Genomic DNA, 16,926 nt, shown 5'->3' with positions numbered 1-16,926 from the left:
TGTCTGACTTGTTTTTATAAAACTTTACTGTTATATATTTTCTTTATATGAAAAATAAACCTACAGTACAATAATTTTTTTATTGAAATAGGATTTCTTTAACACCCTATAGTTCTGTCAGCACAACTAATGAAATAGTCCTCTTGAGTCAGAATAAAAATGGAGAATATCTTTAAATTTAGATACAGCATTCACACTCGTAAATGGAGGATGCGAACCATATAGTGTTTGGCTCATATTATTGAAGATACCTCTCACAAATCCATTTAACTTCTTTTGTTTTTCCCTCAGATCTGCAACAAAGTAGAATTTATTTTAGTGGATATGAAGTTGATACTGTCACATGACAGTATAAAGATCATACAGATATCAATGATACAGGAAATAATATTCTTTTTAAAAGAAATGAATACATCAAAATTAATAATTTATAAACCAATACATAAAAAATGTATCTTACATATGAAAGATAAGCCAGTTGTTGTTTGCTGACGACACTGCGCTTGTAGTAGGATCAGAGGAGGGACTAAGAAAGTTAGTGATGGAGTTTGGGAAGGTGTGCAAAAGAAGGAAGTTGAAGATAAATATTGGTAAAAGTAAGGTGATGAGATGCACTAGGGGAGAGGATGGCATCAAACTGGATGTGAGTATTAAGGGAGAGAGCCTGGAGGAAGTGGATAGCTTTAGATACTTGGGGGGAGGGGGGCAAATATGGTGGGAAAGGGAGGAGTAGAGATGGAGGTAGAATGCAGATTGAGAGAAGCAAGTAAATGCCTTGGGGGATTAAAAAGTGTAACGAGAAATAGACAATTGGGAATGGATGCTAAGATGAGATTATATGAAGGGGTGATTGTGCTGACAGCACTGTATGGGGCAGAAACATGGAACATAAGAGAGGAAGAGTTTAAATGTGAGGTGAAATGCTTGAGTAGTATGGTAGGGGATACTAGGCTGGATAGAGTGAGAAACAGGGAGGTGAGGAGGAGAGCGGGGTTAGAAAGGGAGTTGGGAGATAGGGTTGATGAAAGAGTATTGGGATGGTTTAGACACATGGAAAGAGTGAAAGAAGATTAGTAAAAGAGGTGTGGAAGGCAGAGGTGGAGGAAGTGAACATGAGGGAACGACCAAGGATGAGATAGATGGATGGGGTAAAAGGGGCATTGGGAAAGAGGGGAATGTCTGTTGAGGAAGGAAGGGAGAAGACAGAAGATAGGGGTGAGTGGAGAATGGTTGTGTATGTATATGATGCTGTGATGCATGGAAGGGAGTGGGTGGGGGATGGGGGGGGTGAGGAAGTATGTGTGATTTCTCCCCATCTCTTTTTCTGCATGAGGGGATGGAAAAAGGGGGGTCACTGTTTAAATGAAGTGGCCTTGTTGTGGATATGCTGTGTCTTGAAGCATTGCTTCTGACCCAGGGCTGTGGGCAAGATGCAGGGATGACCCATCATCCAGGAGGAGCCAAGAAAAGAGGGAGGGAGGGGTGGTGAATGGGAGTGGAGTATGTGGGGAAGAAATGGGTGGTAGTGGATATATGCCTTTGATTTTGGCTACCATCCTGATAAGGGGGAAAAGCCCTTAGTGTATGTATAACATATTTTTTAAAAATATAAAATTTAGATACAATAGACAGAAAAGGAGCTACACTCATGGGGCTCTGTCTTTTGCCAGGGATTGGAGATGGTTAAAGAAAATAGAGAAAAATAGGAGATAAGCCGATTGTTGTTTGCTGATAACACTGCACAGGGTTTGGCAAAAATGGAATTATATATTAAGAGAAGTGGTGCAGGACAGTATTAAAGGTGGGGTAACAGTATAATGGAGAGACAGTGATAGCGCAATCAAGTAGCCTCATTTCTCTATGAGTAGGTATTTCCTCTAACACAGACAAGATTTGTGGCTCTGGTCCATAGGGGTGCCCCTCATATAGACCCTAAAGTATCAGTTGCATGCTACTGAGTAGATTTTTACCTCACAATAACATGCATCCAATAATCCAGGGGGATGGGTGAGAGGCAGCAATAACCCATCATCCAGGAGGAGCAAAGATGAGAGTGAGGGAGGGGTGGTGAATGAGAGTGGAGTACATATGGATAAAATGGGTGGGAGTGGAATTATGCCTGTTGACTTTGGCTACCTCCTTTGTAAGGGGGAAAAAAACTTTTGGTGTATGTATGTATGTATGACTAGATCTATATTTGTATCAAATAACATACCCTGGAAAGTGGGGAAAAGCCCTTGGTATATGGTATATGTATGACTGATTTCCCTGTTGTGGGGAGCAAAACTACGAGTATATTACCAGTTACCTGGGGGACACGAGTCTCCTACAGATCTGCAATATACCTACCCTCTGTACCGATGTCCATAGTTCGCACATTTACTATGATACGTGGTGCCTCTATTGCTGCACTGATGTTACGACTCAAGAAGAGGAGCTGACTGGTAACCTGCAATGCATCATCTATCTGACCAGCAGCAAGTACGACACGAAGACCACACACCTGCCAAGGAAAGTAAACAGAAGGTTTCATGACAATTGGATGATGATGTTTAGTTCTGTTAAGTAGATTTTTTAAGTCAGGGTGACGCATTTTCAACTGGATGATTATTATGGCTGTGGACAGGATATTTTATTTGTTGCCATAGTGACCTTTGCTTGCAACACTGCTTCTGACCCAGGGCAGTGGACAGGATGCAGGGATGACTCGTCATCCAAGAGGTGCCAAGATGGGAGGAGGGTGGAGGGGAGTGGAATATATGGGAAATGAAATGGGTGGGAGTGATTTCTATGCCTTTTTCTTTTTGGCTACCCCCCGTGTAAGGGGGGAAAAGCCTTTGCTATATGTATGTATGTATAGTGACCTCTTAGTTGTGAAGGGGTACAGGCTATATCAATGGCCACCCTCCTCCCTTCTTTACCAGGTGGTAAAAAAACTATACCAGTAACGTACTATTCAAACATGTATAAACACTTACCATATACACTTCACAACACATCCATACCAAAACACACACACACTTAGATCACAAAACAAGCATGCCACAACTGACCACAAAACTCCATACTTCATCAGACTATATGGAGATGAGGTGGCAAAGGAACTATAAGGTGTATGGAGTTTTATTCAGAACCAGATGTTTCAATCCTTTGGGTCTTCTTCAATGCTGACAACAGTAAAAGAAATCCAATCGGTCAGCACCTTTCATCCCCTAAAGCTCCCATATCAATGAATCCCTACCTCCCTCCAGATTGATGTGTGTTCATTTTAAATGGAAGTGTGTGTATATATGTATGTATTTACCGAGATGGGGTATACAGGATAAGAGATATAATCATACAATCCCTTCTCTGCAATCTCACTGGTCAACATGACCTTAAATTTGTACTTTAAATGTTACATACGCCAGCAACATTACGAACATTGTTTTTACTTACCTCGTGGGGCTGGACAATTATGACGGGGCAATAGGGAGTGAGTGGACGTGCCAGGACTTCCTGGAGCTCGGTCGGAGGCGGTAGTGGCGACTTTGTTCCGTTGGATGTATGGTCATCCGCTGGGACATCATTGATTTGGTGGCTGTTGCCGGCTAGATGGTTGTTGAACAGGATTCCATGTTCGGTCATCACTTGAGAACCAAAGTAAGTACCCAGACCCCTGTGCAAATGTAGAACATTTCACTTTTTTAATGTGTCAAAAGTTTTGGCAAACAACATATCAAACAAGAATAACCCTGATGTACAACAGGGTGATGTAGACTTACACTACACATACCAAATTTTAAACATGTTGTAGTAAAGTGGGTTTGCAAGTGTAATGAAATTGCAATATTGTGGTTCCCTAGTTCTGTCTAACACCATAGCAATGCTAGTTGCTCACAATTTATTTATTTTTATTTATTTATTTATTTTTCTATTTTTTTAGATACCATGCTTGAGAACACTAAGTCCCTATGCATTACATTTATTTATTTATTTTATTTTTATATATTTATAATTTATTTTATTTATTTGTTTATTTATTTTATTTTTTATTATAATTATTTTTTTAATAAATGTGCTATAAGTGATGCTACTGCAGAGGGAAGTGGCCAGAAGAAACTGTTTTCAAATTGATGGTATATTGAACAAAAATTTTAATAAATTAATAAATGAATACTCCAGGTAAACAAAGGCAAATATTTGCCCTGACACCATAGACACCTTAATTAATACATTCCATGCTCAAGTGCATCTACTCAAGATAATGACATTAACAATGTAAGCTGGGCATTGTGTCCATGCTTTTCCATTGAAAAATAATTTAGGTACTTATGGACCCAAGGCAGTGGACAAGATGCAGGGATGACCAGTCACTCAGGAGGTGCCAAGATAAGAGGGTAGAGGGGAGTGGAGTATGTAAGGGATGGAATGGGTGGGAGTGGTTTATATGCCTTTGTCTTTTGGCTACCTCCCATGTAAGGGGGAAAAGAGCCTTTGGTATATGTATGTATGTATTTATGGACACTTTCATGTATACATTATCATCTACATGTGCCCACACTTGTGATTACTTCATACGGGCGTAACAATTCCAACTTTTTTCTCTACACTCCGTACATCCCTCAGACTCATTTGGTATTTATTCTTTATCATTCTCACTCAATTTGCTCAGCTTCAGCACCTCTCTATCTCACCCCCTTCTATTTCTCCATATTACGTCAACGACAACTCCCATCCCATTCAAGGACACTCACCCAACAGCAGAGATGTACAAGTCAAAGGTGTCAATCACGGCAACCTGGGCAACGGCCTGACGGGAAAAAGCGATGGCACTAGGTTTTCCGGAGGGCACAGGGTCAGTATTGAGAGTACCAGATTTACTCTCATGTAGCAAGGCATCAGTATGCTTAGCAAGTTCCTCCTCATGTTCCATTCCAACTGTAAGTTTAGCCCAAATAAAGAACAAAATAATTAGTTATGATAGGTTTCGATAAAGACTACATACATACATATACCAAAGGCTTTTTTTCCCCTTTACACGGGGGGTAGCCAAAAAGAAAAAGGCATAGAAACCACTCCCACCCATTCCATCCCCTACATACTCCACTCCCCTCTACCCACCTCCTTCCCTCTAGGAAAAACTAATAAAAAGTGTGGGAGGCAAAAATAGATGGAGTCAACTTCAGACAGAGCAAGAATGCAGTGGACGGTAAAGTTAACAATGCTTAGGCTTTAACAAGGGTGATGCAAACAAGGTCATCATATTAAGATAACTGGGCAGGACTCACAGTAAAGGATTTATGGATTTAGATTGGACAAATTTAAATTTAAGAAGGAAATAGGAAGAAACTTTGGACTGCTGTCTGTTGTATTAGTGTGGGACTGTTTTTGTGTCACTGAAGGTAGTAAGGGTAAGGAACTATTTGTTGATTGTCAGCTCTCCATGTATGGAGGAATTGTAACTGAAGTTACATACAGGACTTCCTAGCTACAAACTCGTGTGCAGAGCTAAACAATAAATGCATTCATATATCTAAAAGACCCTTCCCTCTGCCCTCCAACTCATGAGGTGGCCAAGCCATAGCATACTCCCAAACCTCCACCCATACCCCACCCATCCAAAAATCCATCTGCTGTCCCTTCCCTCATAGCTCCTCATGTATAAGGGATCATTTCTGTCTCCTGCCCACTGCTCAGGTCACAGGCAATGCAGTAAGACACAGCATCTCCATGGGATGTCCTGAAGCTGGTTTACCCCCACAGCTTCCTTATGTGGCAACCTCCATCACCCCCATCTAATCCACTTGAAAAATATACAGAGCAGACAAGAAGAAATCCCCGCAGGCCATGTTATTCCCTCGTTCGTTCACAACTAGGGACCAGTGGACAGCAGAGGTGCCCATTATTCAAAACCCATCAACTCCTCACCTCTATCAGGAGGTGCAGCCCTGAGGGGCTGACACTTGGTCCCCAGACTGAGGCCTGAATATCTCTGTAAAGTTCAAATGTATTTCATGCACCTTTTGACACATGGAGAGCTGATAAATACTAGCTTCTCCCCTCCTACTACTTTCAGCTAGTGACACAGAAATATTCACACACCAATACAACAGACAAATCTGTAGGTGGGCCCAGGGACTGCAGGTTTAACACCAAATGAAATTTGAGGCAGTGGACAGGATGCAGGGATGACCCGTCATCCAGGAGGTGCCAAGATAGGAAGGAGGGTGGAGGGGAGTGGAATATATGGGAAATTAAATGGGTGGGAGTGATTTCTAAGCCTTTTTCTTTTTGGCTACCCCCCGTTTAAGGGGGGAAAAGCCTTTGGTATATGTGCGTATGTAATATTATTATTGTTACTATTATTATTACCATTATCCTAGGAGTGGGAGTGGTTTTATGCCTTTGTTTTTTGGCTACCTCCCTTATAAGGGGGGAAAAAGCATTTGGTATATGTAGGTATGTATCATTATTATTATTATTCAGAGCTACTACCCACTCACACCTATCTCATGTTCTCTCTCTCCCTTCCCCAAATATTTTTCTCCTTTAATCTTTCTTACCAAGCTTTTTAAGTGCACTAGCACTACTTCTGAGCGCACTGACAATGGCAACATAAAGCTGGTCCGGGTCCTTGGCTGGGTCTTTGGGAGCTGTGTTTAGCATTGCTAATGCAGCCAGTAGCTGAGTACCTCCAAAGGGTGCTCCTGCTGCCCATACTGTCCGGTTATGCAACGTCAGGTTTAATCCAGCATGAATCCTGACCTGCAAGAAAGAGAAGGAATACAGTACCAAGATGCTCCTTTCATCCATACACATTTGCACTCCTCCAAAAGTGAAATGTTATGAAGGGACTCTGTATTTGGATTGTTGGGACATAGAGCAGTCACTGAGATATATTGGGGGAGTAAATCAAAGCTTTCATATTTATTGGATAAAAACAAAAAGCAATACACCACAGTAGCAAATGCAAGCATCCCCTTATACTGCAATTCTATCCCTATTAACATCTTCCATATCATGACGCCTACATTGGCATGAGTGGGTATACAAGGACATTGGCGTCTTGATTATATTTATTTTGCAGTTGTACCTGAGTGACCCCCTAATTCTATAAACTGGTTTGATTGTAATTTCTATGGTTATTAATATTCAAAGTGAATGAGAATGAGTAATACAGCCATAACTTTATATTTCATAACATTAGTATTGTGAAGAAATCCTAGAGGCAAATGGATTAGGAAAAATAGAGGATTTGAAGGAAGGAGAAAGCTTTGAGAGGACAATCTGGAGAAGTGTGCTGGCCCAACTGACAGGCTGAAAGCCTACCTGGGAGCAGAAGTAAGAAGTAAGTATTGTGATGCATCATCGAATCATCATACATCAGGCAGCCGATGCTGTGCACAAGAATTTGACTCATATTGAAGAGGGTAAACCCAAGCCATGTCTAGTCTATGGCCCTGCATCTGTCTCGCCGTGGAATGTAACACAGAGTGAAACACGCAATTCACTTACCTTGTAGTCGTCCAGGTCAGATACAGAGATTGGGGATCCCGATGCACGAAGTGCTTCGATAACTTCAACCCCATACTCTCCACTGTAGACATCTGTCATAAGACATAATTGTTAATTCCACCTAATTTGGATAGCACTATTCATGAATTTAAGAACAAACTAGATGTTGTGAGATACAAAGACGGGTCACCATGAGCATAGCTCCCCTTCCCGTATAATACAACTAGGTAAATACACACAAGTATTCCACGTTCAAGATCCACCTACTGTATGCCCCAAAGTGGATCATGTCCTCCAGTAGTTTGGCATACTTGGCCCGCACAAGGTGGTCACCCTTTTGAAGAGGGAGGCCTTTAGGGAAGAAGGTCTTCTCAAATGGTGTCAGGTCACTGGGTTTAGTTATGTTGTACAGTGACAGTGCTTGTGCCAGCTGTGGGGTCACTTGGAACCCATTCCTGTGTGACAGAGATAAATCATTGCAAAACACGTTCACAACAAAACATACATAAATGAAAACAAGTATTTCACTTATTTATATATATATATTTATAAACACCCCTTTGTGCACATATCTTTTCTTACCAAATCTGTACATGACCAGACACACACAGAAATTAACCCAGCAGATTAATCACTCCCAAGATAGCATTGTACTGGCAATGTCTGTGCTCAGATAACCACCCTGACTAGGAACAGTGCCAACACAAAATGGGACTGAAAACAGACCTTCAAATGCCCTAGATGGGACCACCACAGAGATCACAGAAGAGATTATGCTCCACAGACTCACTTAAGACAGCACAAAATCCCTTTACCGAGTGACTTGCAGACTGAACTGGCATTTGTAGCCAATTTCCTGAGGGCCATGGGTTTCCTTCAACAGAGAACTGGAGCAACAAATTGACTAGACTGAATTTTAAAAGTACAGGTCATCACGGTGCAGAAGAAGTGCACTGAAACCTAGACTGAAGTATGTGTGGATATTTTTTATGAACGGTTCTGTTCAAATTTTGTGTGCATTGCAGAGCCAGACCTGTTACACATAGAGTAAACATTCAACAGCACCACCAAGTGTGAATAGAGTTTCTCTAATCTCATGAACAACTATTTTCTGCAAATACAGGTGAGACAGATATCAGAGTGGCACTACTACATACATACAAATACCAAAGGCTTTTTCCCCCATACAAGGGAGGTAGCCTATACTACTACAAGAACAATAAGGTGTATTGCATGCCACTGCCTATTTCTTTGAGGAACAAAGTCCCCCACATAAATGTTACTTGTACTCCAGCATAGTAAACAAGTCTGCTATTAACAGAAGCACTTCATAACTTAAACTCTTCACTGGAGCATCAAAAGAAATCGAAGTTTTAAAGTATGACAATCCGATGGTTTTCTTGGATTAGATGGCTAACTTAAACCAAAGACTCGCATGACAGAGTCTAATACTCTTACTACTACATGACTATCATGGCAAAAGGAAGCTTATGTTAAAATTTTGGCATCAATTTTAGGTTGCAGCAGCTCTCATGGAGAAAAGGAAATCACTGTTATTGGAACTCTAAACAGATTTGGCTTATCATGCATTCCCCACTCAGAAAGGAATGGTCCCTCCTTATGGACAACTTAGCAGAGAATTTAATGTAGTATACCCTTACTATAAACTTGTTTATAACCAGGCAGTTTCAAACTACTTTCATGCCTGACCTAGCACCCAAGTAGCAATGCTCTAAACCACTCAGGCAGTGAGCATCCCTGGATCGTTAATACTTATTGTAATGACATGGAGGGCTATAGTGTGGAGTCCCCAATGTGTTGAGGGTGAACAGTCCGACCCAGATCATTCTCTCGTCTCCATCACTGACCTGGCAAGGTCGACACTAGGTTGTATGACATCAGCCCATGACAGCTTTCCGTGGCGTTTGTGCAGCTGCTCCAACCCACGGAAAAAGCCTGGCGCACCAATACTGCGCCCATCACCTGTTGGGCACAAAGAGAATCATGTGCAAAGTAACAGGGAAACATTTAGATAATAGGGGGTGGGAGGGGTTATAAGGTAATTAAGAGACATGTAGTTGTAAGGCTTATATAAGATTATAGTTATAAACACCCTTACTTGGGTACTTGATTGCATGGGATGTAGAGACCAGAGCCATTCATAAAGAAATGATATTACTTATGTATACTACTACATGTCCCTCCTTTATTCTGTTCCCTTGAACCTGTCCTATACTATTTCCCTGTTTATCTCTTCCTGGTCCTCCAGTGATTGGGTTGGATGGATTGTCACCATGTTTTACATACTTACAAAGCTACTAAATGAGACAGAATGAAGGGCTAGGGATCCTCCATTCTGTACTTTTCCTCCTACAAATAGTCAAGACAACAAAATCTGGGAGGACTCCAACCACACGCCCCTTAGAAACTGGGTCAATAAATGTGTGTGGTTGTGGTACAGATGAGATTAAGAGGGAAAAGATTGGCAGTATGTTTGAGAGAGGGAAGATGAATATGTTAGTGCTGAATGAAGCTATGTTGAAAGGGAGAGGTGAGTTGGAGTTTGTGAGAGTGTCAGGAGTGATGAATGGGTGATGGAGTGGCTTTTCTGGTAAGTAATGAGATAGGAAAAGGGACGGTAGAGTGGAGGGAAATGTCTTTGAGGATAATGTGGGTGAAAGTGAAATTGGAAAACAATTTTGTTTGTAAGTTAAGCTAAAGTAGTTACCTATCTGAGGCTAATGAGCACCAGTTACTGACAAGACTAAGATTAATACCAACATATCAATACAGGTTATCATCAGTTAATAGAGACTAGAATATGAGTTGCAAACTAATGAAAAGGGATTTGGTAGTCCATTATATGGTAGTTTACCTGCAGACTGTGGTGGGGTCTCATTTTTATTGAAATAAGCTGGAAGAGCACTCATGAAGTCAAGGACCTCGGTAATTTGGCGAAGATGGTCATGCACCAATACCACACCTCCTCTGCAGGAAGAAAATAAATAATTACATATATACATGTATTGATGATATTGTTATGCAAGGAAGGGAGGGGCAGGAGATAGGGGGTAGGTGGTGCTTGTGTGTTAATGATATTTTGATGCAGCCCGAAGGGATTTCTCCCCATCTCCTTTTCTGCTTGAAGGAACAGAGAGGGCAGGTTGATGAGTAAGTGAAATGGCTTTGCTGTGAATATATTGTGTTTTGCTACATTACTTCTGATCCAGGGCAGTGGGTGAGATATAGGTATGACAAGTCATCCAATGATGGATGTCTGCATGGAGTGGCCATGCTGGATGGACAATAAAGCTGCCCATTTTCAAAACTTGCCAGCCAACTCATGCATCCCATTTATTGAACATAGTTATATTATTATCCTTTAGTTTTTCATCTTCATGCAACCCCAATTTTTCCCAATACAATCCAAAACTGAAAATTACCTTCTCCAGGTACCAAGTCCAGTGCCCTTACTAAACAATCATGAAGATGTACTCACCCACCAGGTCCTACAACATGTGGATGCACCACAGTCAAACATGTAAGTATGGCCACTGCTACATCCGCCGCCGTTCCACCAGTCAACATCACGTCATGTCCAATCTTACTGCACTGTGGAACATCACTTGCCATAGCACCATGGGGGAATACCTACAGAAATAAAACATCATTAATTTTGAAAGATGGATGTGCTGGCTTTAAGTGAAACTAAAATGAAAGGAAAGGGCAACTGTGAGTTTGGGAGGTACTCAGGAGTGAAGAGGGGACAAGGGAGAGAAGGGGTGGCTATACTAGTAAGTGAAGAGCTAAGTAAGCGGGTAGTGGAGTGGAAGGTTTCATCAAGGTTGATGTGGATGAAGGTGAAGCTGGGAAGGGAGATGTGGGTTTTTGTAAGTGCATATGGACCTGGTAGTGAGAAGAGCGTAGAGGAAAGGGAGGCTTTTTGGGTAGATATAAATGAGTGTATAGAGGGATTAGGGAGAAATGTCAATGTAGTTGTATTGGGAGACCTTAATGCTAGGGTAGGAAATGAGCCAATAGACGGAGTGATTGGGAAGTATGGAGTTCCCGGTAAAAATCGTAGTGGAGAAATGATGGTGGAGATGTGTCTTGAAAGAGAGTTGATGATAGCTAATACAGTATTTAAGAAGAAAGTCAAGCATAAGTACACATGGGAGAGAGTGGTGGATGGAAGGGTGGCAGATAGAGCGTTAATGGACTATATAGTGGTGACCAGGAGTATGGTAGGAAGAGTTAAGGATGTACATGTTCTAAGGGGAGAGAGTGGGGGAATATCAGATCATTTTCTGGTGGAAGGTAAAATGAGAGTGGAGAAAGAGGAAAAGGACAGAAGGTAGGGAGGTACTTAGAGTGAACTGCTTAAATGAGGAAAAAAAGGAGAGTGAGTTTAAGAAGAAACTGAAAGAGGAGTGGGAGGGAGTAAAGGATAGAGTAGAACTAGGAGTGGAGGAGGAATGGGGATGGTTCAAGGAGGGAGTCATAAGGTGTACAAAGATGGTGTGTGGAACAAGGAGGGCGGGAGGAAAAAGAAGGAAGGGTAGTGAGTGGTGGGATGAGGAAGCAAAGATATGTGTAGAAGAAAAGAAGCAGGCATTCATATTGGCTGCAAATTAGGATGAGGGAATCGTATGAGAGGTACAAAGTAAAGAGAAGGGAAGTTAAGCATAAGATAAAGGAAGCAAAGAGGAGAGCAGATGTGAAATGGGGTAAGAGTATGACAGAAATTTTTGAAAGCAATAAAAAGATGTTTTGGAAGGAAATTAAAAGAGAAAAAGGAGGCGAATCAAGTAGAGAGGAAAAGGTAAAAGGTGCAGATGGAGAGATGATAATGGAAGAGAAGGCAGTGAAAGGAAGAGTATTTCAAAGTTGCTAAATGTGAAGGAGGATAGGGAGGGAAAGGTAGTTGCAGTGGGAAGTGCTAAGAAAATGAGAGTAATGAGTGAGAAAAATGGAGGAGAAATAGGGAAGGATGAAGTGAAAGCAGCTGTTAAGATGATGAGAGCAGGTAAGGCACCTGGTCTGGATGGATGCCATGCAGAATGTCTGAAGAAAGGAGGTACAGTGATGATGGACTGGCTGGTGAGGTTGTTTAATGTTTGTTTGAGAGAGGGTAGAGTGCCGGAGGACTGGAGGAGTGCCTGTATAGTTCTGCTTTACAAGGGAAAGGGGGACAAGTGTGAGTGTAGTAGTTTCAGAGGGATCAGCTTGTTGAGTGTAGTTGGGAAGGCGTATGGGAGGGTCTTGATTGAGAGGATTAGGAGAGGAACAGAGGGAGTAATTGGTGAGGAACAGTGCAGGTTTAGGACAGGTAGGGGTTGTGTAGATCAGATCTTTGTGGTAAGACAGATATGTGAGAAAGCTATAGGAAAAGGTAAGGATGTTTTTTGGGCTTTTATGGATCTGGAAAAGGCTTATGACAGGGTAGATAGGAAGGCACTGTGGGAGGTACTGCAGATATATGGGATAGGAGGAAAGCTGTTAAGAGCAGTCAAGAGTTTTTATGAGAGTAGTAGAGCTTATGTTAGGATTAGAAATGGAGAGAGTGAATGGTTTGAGGTAAAGGTGGGACTTCGTCAGGGATGTGTTATGTCACCCTGGCTGTTCAATCTTTACATGGATGGGATGGTGCGAGAGGTGAATGCAAGGGTAGTGGGTCAGGGGTTGGAGATGATTAAAGAAAATGGAGAAAAGTGGGAGGTGAGCCAGTTGTTGTTTCCTGATGACACTGTGCTTGTAGCAGGATCAGAGGAGGGATTGAGGAAGTTAGTGACAGAGTTTGAGAAGGTGTGTGAAAGAAGGAAGCTGAAGATAAATGTGGGTAAAAGTAAGGTGATGAGATGTACAAGGGGAGAGAGTGACAGCAGGCTGGAGGTGAGCATTAAGGGTGAAAGACTGGAGGAAGTGGATAGTTTTAGATACTTGGGTGCAAATGTAGCAGGAAAGGGAGGAGTGGGGGTGGAGGTAGAATGTAGATTGAGAGAAGCAAGTAAATGCCTTGGTGGATTGAGAAGTGTAATGAGAAATAGACATATGGGAATGGATGCTAAGAGGAGGTTATAGGAAGGAGGGATTGTGCCAACAGCCTTGTAAGGGACATAAACATTGAACATGAGAGAGGAAGAGAGGAGTTTGAATGTTTTTGAGATGAAATGTCTGAGAAGTATGATAGGGGTTACTAGGCTGGATAGAGTAAGAAATGAGGTGAGGAGGAGAACGGGTGGAAAGGGAACTGGGAGATAGGGTTGATGAAAGGATATTAGGATGGTTTGGACACATGGAAAGAATGAGTGAAGAAAGATTAGTAAAAGAAGTATGGAAGGCAGAGGTGGAAGGAGTGAATATGAGGGGGTGTCCTAGGATGAGATGGATGGATGGGGTGAAAGGGGCATTACAAAAGAGAGGAATGTCTGTGGAGGAAGGATGGGAGAGGACAGAAGATAGGGGTGAATGGAGAGGGGTTGTGTATAGATGATGCTATGATGCATGAGGGGGAGTGGGTGGGGGATGGGGGGTGAGGAAGTATGTATAAAAAAAAAAATTGACGCAGCCCGAAGGGATTTCTCCCTGTCTTCTCCTTTTCTGCATGAGGGGACGGAGAGGGGGGGGTCGCCGAATTTATGAAGCGGCCTTGCTGTGGATGTGCTGTGTCTTGCGACACTGCTTCTGACCCAGGGCAGTGGACAGGATGCAGGGATGACCTGTCATCCAGGAGGTGCCAAGATAAGAGGGAGGGAGGGGAGTGGAAGGGAGTGATTTCTATGCCTTTTTCTTTGTGGCTACCCCCCATATAGGGGAAAAAAGCCTTTGGTATATGTATGTATGTAATTTTGAAAAATACACACATACATATACCAAAGGCTTTTTCCCCCCTTACAAGGAAGGTAACCAAAAAACAAAGGCATAAAAACCACTCCCACCCATTCCATCCCCAACACACTCCACTCCTCTCCACCCTCTTCCCTCCCTCTTATCTTAGCACCTCCTGGATGATGGGCCATTCCTGCATCTTGCCCACTGCCCTGGGTCAGAAGTAGTGCCGCAAGACACAGTACATCCACAGCAAGGCCGCTTCATTAAATCAGTAACTCCCCCTGGATTTTTAATGACTGGAGGCCTACAGCCCCTCGGAATTATCATGGATACTTAAACTATAAAAGAATAAATACAAGCACAATGTATTCCCTGATATTAGAAAGGGATTTAACAGCAGACTACAGTACTTCCCCCATCTTTCTTGGAAAGGAGGGTTGAGTATACATGGAAGTCTTCCTGGAAGAGACTCCAGATCTACATTACCAACTTGTGGCAGTGTGTGATGGATTATCTTTGCATTGTAAACTCTAACACACAAATCACACACCTCTGGATTTCCATAATGAACTTGAACAAGAAGAGCCACGGTGATAACCACGCTGACAGTGCTGAAGCAAGCAGCAATGACACTGAAACCATCGCCCTGGGAGGAACAGCAATGGCTCCGTTTGGATGAGTACAGCGGGTGTGGGCGAAGCGTTGCTTCCTCGGTTAAACCATCTGCAAAAGGATGAGAAATCTCAAACTAGGGCTCATTTGTGTTAACAAATCTGTGTTTGACCAACAGTAAGGTAGGACTCACATAGTGAGAATCTTAAATATGACACTTGGGAAATATTTTGTCCACTGCAGGACCAACTTATCTCCTGAGAAATGATACAGCCTTTGTACCTTAATCTGGTTTGGTAAGATGAGAAATGCATTTACTTATCTAATTGTAGTATGAATGGGGCAGCAGTGCTCGTTGGATTTCGTCTCCTATTCTCCAATTATTAGCATAGTCTCATTTTTTTTTTTTTTTTTTTTTTTTTTGTATGTTGGAATGGCTATGAAATACTTAGTACCTGTTTATCATGTCATAGTAACATCTCCACTAACCATTCAGAACAATCTCTCATATCAAGACCAACTTAAACCAAGTCCACGCACATAGCCTACAGAAGAAATCCAAATATGAGCACTTAATCCCATTCACAGCTCTTTAGATATAAATACTATATCAAATATATGATGAATGAAAATAATAATGGAAATTATATCAAACTAGTAATATTAGCAATGCATGCATATACAAAAGCATTAATCTCCCTGCTTAGGAGGGATGGATGAATCAAAACATATTATTTTCGGTACACGAGTGAGAACAATTTAACTGTATTGGTCTATTCGTCTCATTTCACTCAGTCTATATTCTTCAGCATAATCATCACCAGGATCAGGTATGCTGTTCCTTACAACCCATCCAATACAACATAGTAAATAATTTACTTTGAACAAATATATTGTATTTAGAGAAAAAAGAGAAGTTGAAAATGATTTTTGTTTGACAATGCGAGTGCGACTTGTAAATTTGGCTACCGAGCCACGTCTACACGTCAAAACGTTGATAATGTACCAAAAGTTAAAACGTCCCCGAGGGACGTGTTTGACAGGAAGAAATTAAGATATATAGTTTCGAATTGAAAAAACAACGCCATATGAATATAAAATATCACATTTAATTTTGACTTGCTCAGTAACCTTGTCAAGTATAAAAATACAGACAAACTAAAATATTGCATGTAATATTTTGTTAGGTTCATGGGACGTTTAGACGTGGGGACGATAACACTAATTTCTGATCATTTATCTGAAACAGATGATCACCCAAAGCCCTATAGATATCAATGAAAATTATAGATTTTAATATAAGACTGTGTTTCAGTATACTTGAAAATTTCTCATATCTGGAGGGCGAATAACTAGGTCAACATATTATACTATAAACTATTGTTACCCCCGATTTCTCCCCTGCACATTTCATCTTTTCAATTCCTGAATATCATTATGCATTAACCCAACTCAGTCTACAGTATTTATCATAATGTAAACCACATTAATACTAAAACTAAAAATATGTGTGATAGGTCCTTGGAGTGAAAATGACAGAAGTCATGAAAACATTTGCTTCCACGGTCTTGAATATAAAAATTTAATCTCGTAAAACATACAAGACGAAGTATACACGTATAAGATAGATTATATCATCTCTAGCATTTTGTACCTGTTTGAGTCATATCTGCGTCCTCTCACCAGAAGTTTTGACACCCAGTACTTCAATGCTACCGTAAACAAGTATCTGACGGACGACAATAACAAGTGACGATCAACGTCAACATCTGGTTCACACTTTAGGATCTGATCTGATGATATGCACTCAGCATAGCTTTTAAAACAGAGCTTAGCAATCAGTTATCTAAATTTGCAATAAATGCTGATACTCTTCGGGTTCTCGGTTTACAATGTATTGTCGTTGATGTTGCCGGTCAATAATTTGTTTCTTTTACGCCCAAATTGTACGGAGATATAATTTGGTGTTATATAGTTTATTCCTGT

General features: G+C 41.4%; 1 protein-coding gene across 1 annotated transcript; it reads right to left on the bottom strand.

The window, feature by feature from the left end:
• Positions 1-54: 54 nt before the first annotated feature.
• On the bottom strand, positions 55-16,714 carry LOC143038434 (glutathione hydrolase 7-like). The gene is made up of 12 exons (XM_076207621.1): positions 16,595-16,714; positions 14,879-15,051; positions 10,997-11,148; positions 10,373-10,485; positions 9,366-9,480; positions 7,765-7,952; positions 7,498-7,589; positions 6,546-6,747; positions 4,737-4,920; positions 3,439-3,658; positions 2,350-2,503; positions 55-293 (listed from the first exon to the last, which is right to left on the bottom strand). Exons 1-12 carry the CDS (start codon positions 16,605-16,607, stop codon positions 127-129), a joined length of 1,773 nt encoding a protein of 590 aa, XP_076063736.1. The 5' UTR covers positions 16,608-16,714; the 3' UTR covers positions 55-126.
• Positions 16,715-16,926: the final 212 nt, after the last annotated feature.

Source organism: Oratosquilla oratoria, chromosome 24 (genome assembly GCF_046742065.1).
Source record: "Oratosquilla oratoria isolate Oo_2021 chromosome 24, ASM4674206v1, whole genome shotgun sequence".
NCBI lineage: Eukaryota > Metazoa > Arthropoda > Malacostraca > Stomatopoda > Squillidae > Oratosquilla > Oratosquilla oratoria.
The sequence above is the reverse complement of the archived record's forward strand: the minus strand, read 5'-3'. Positions and strand labels throughout refer to the sequence as shown.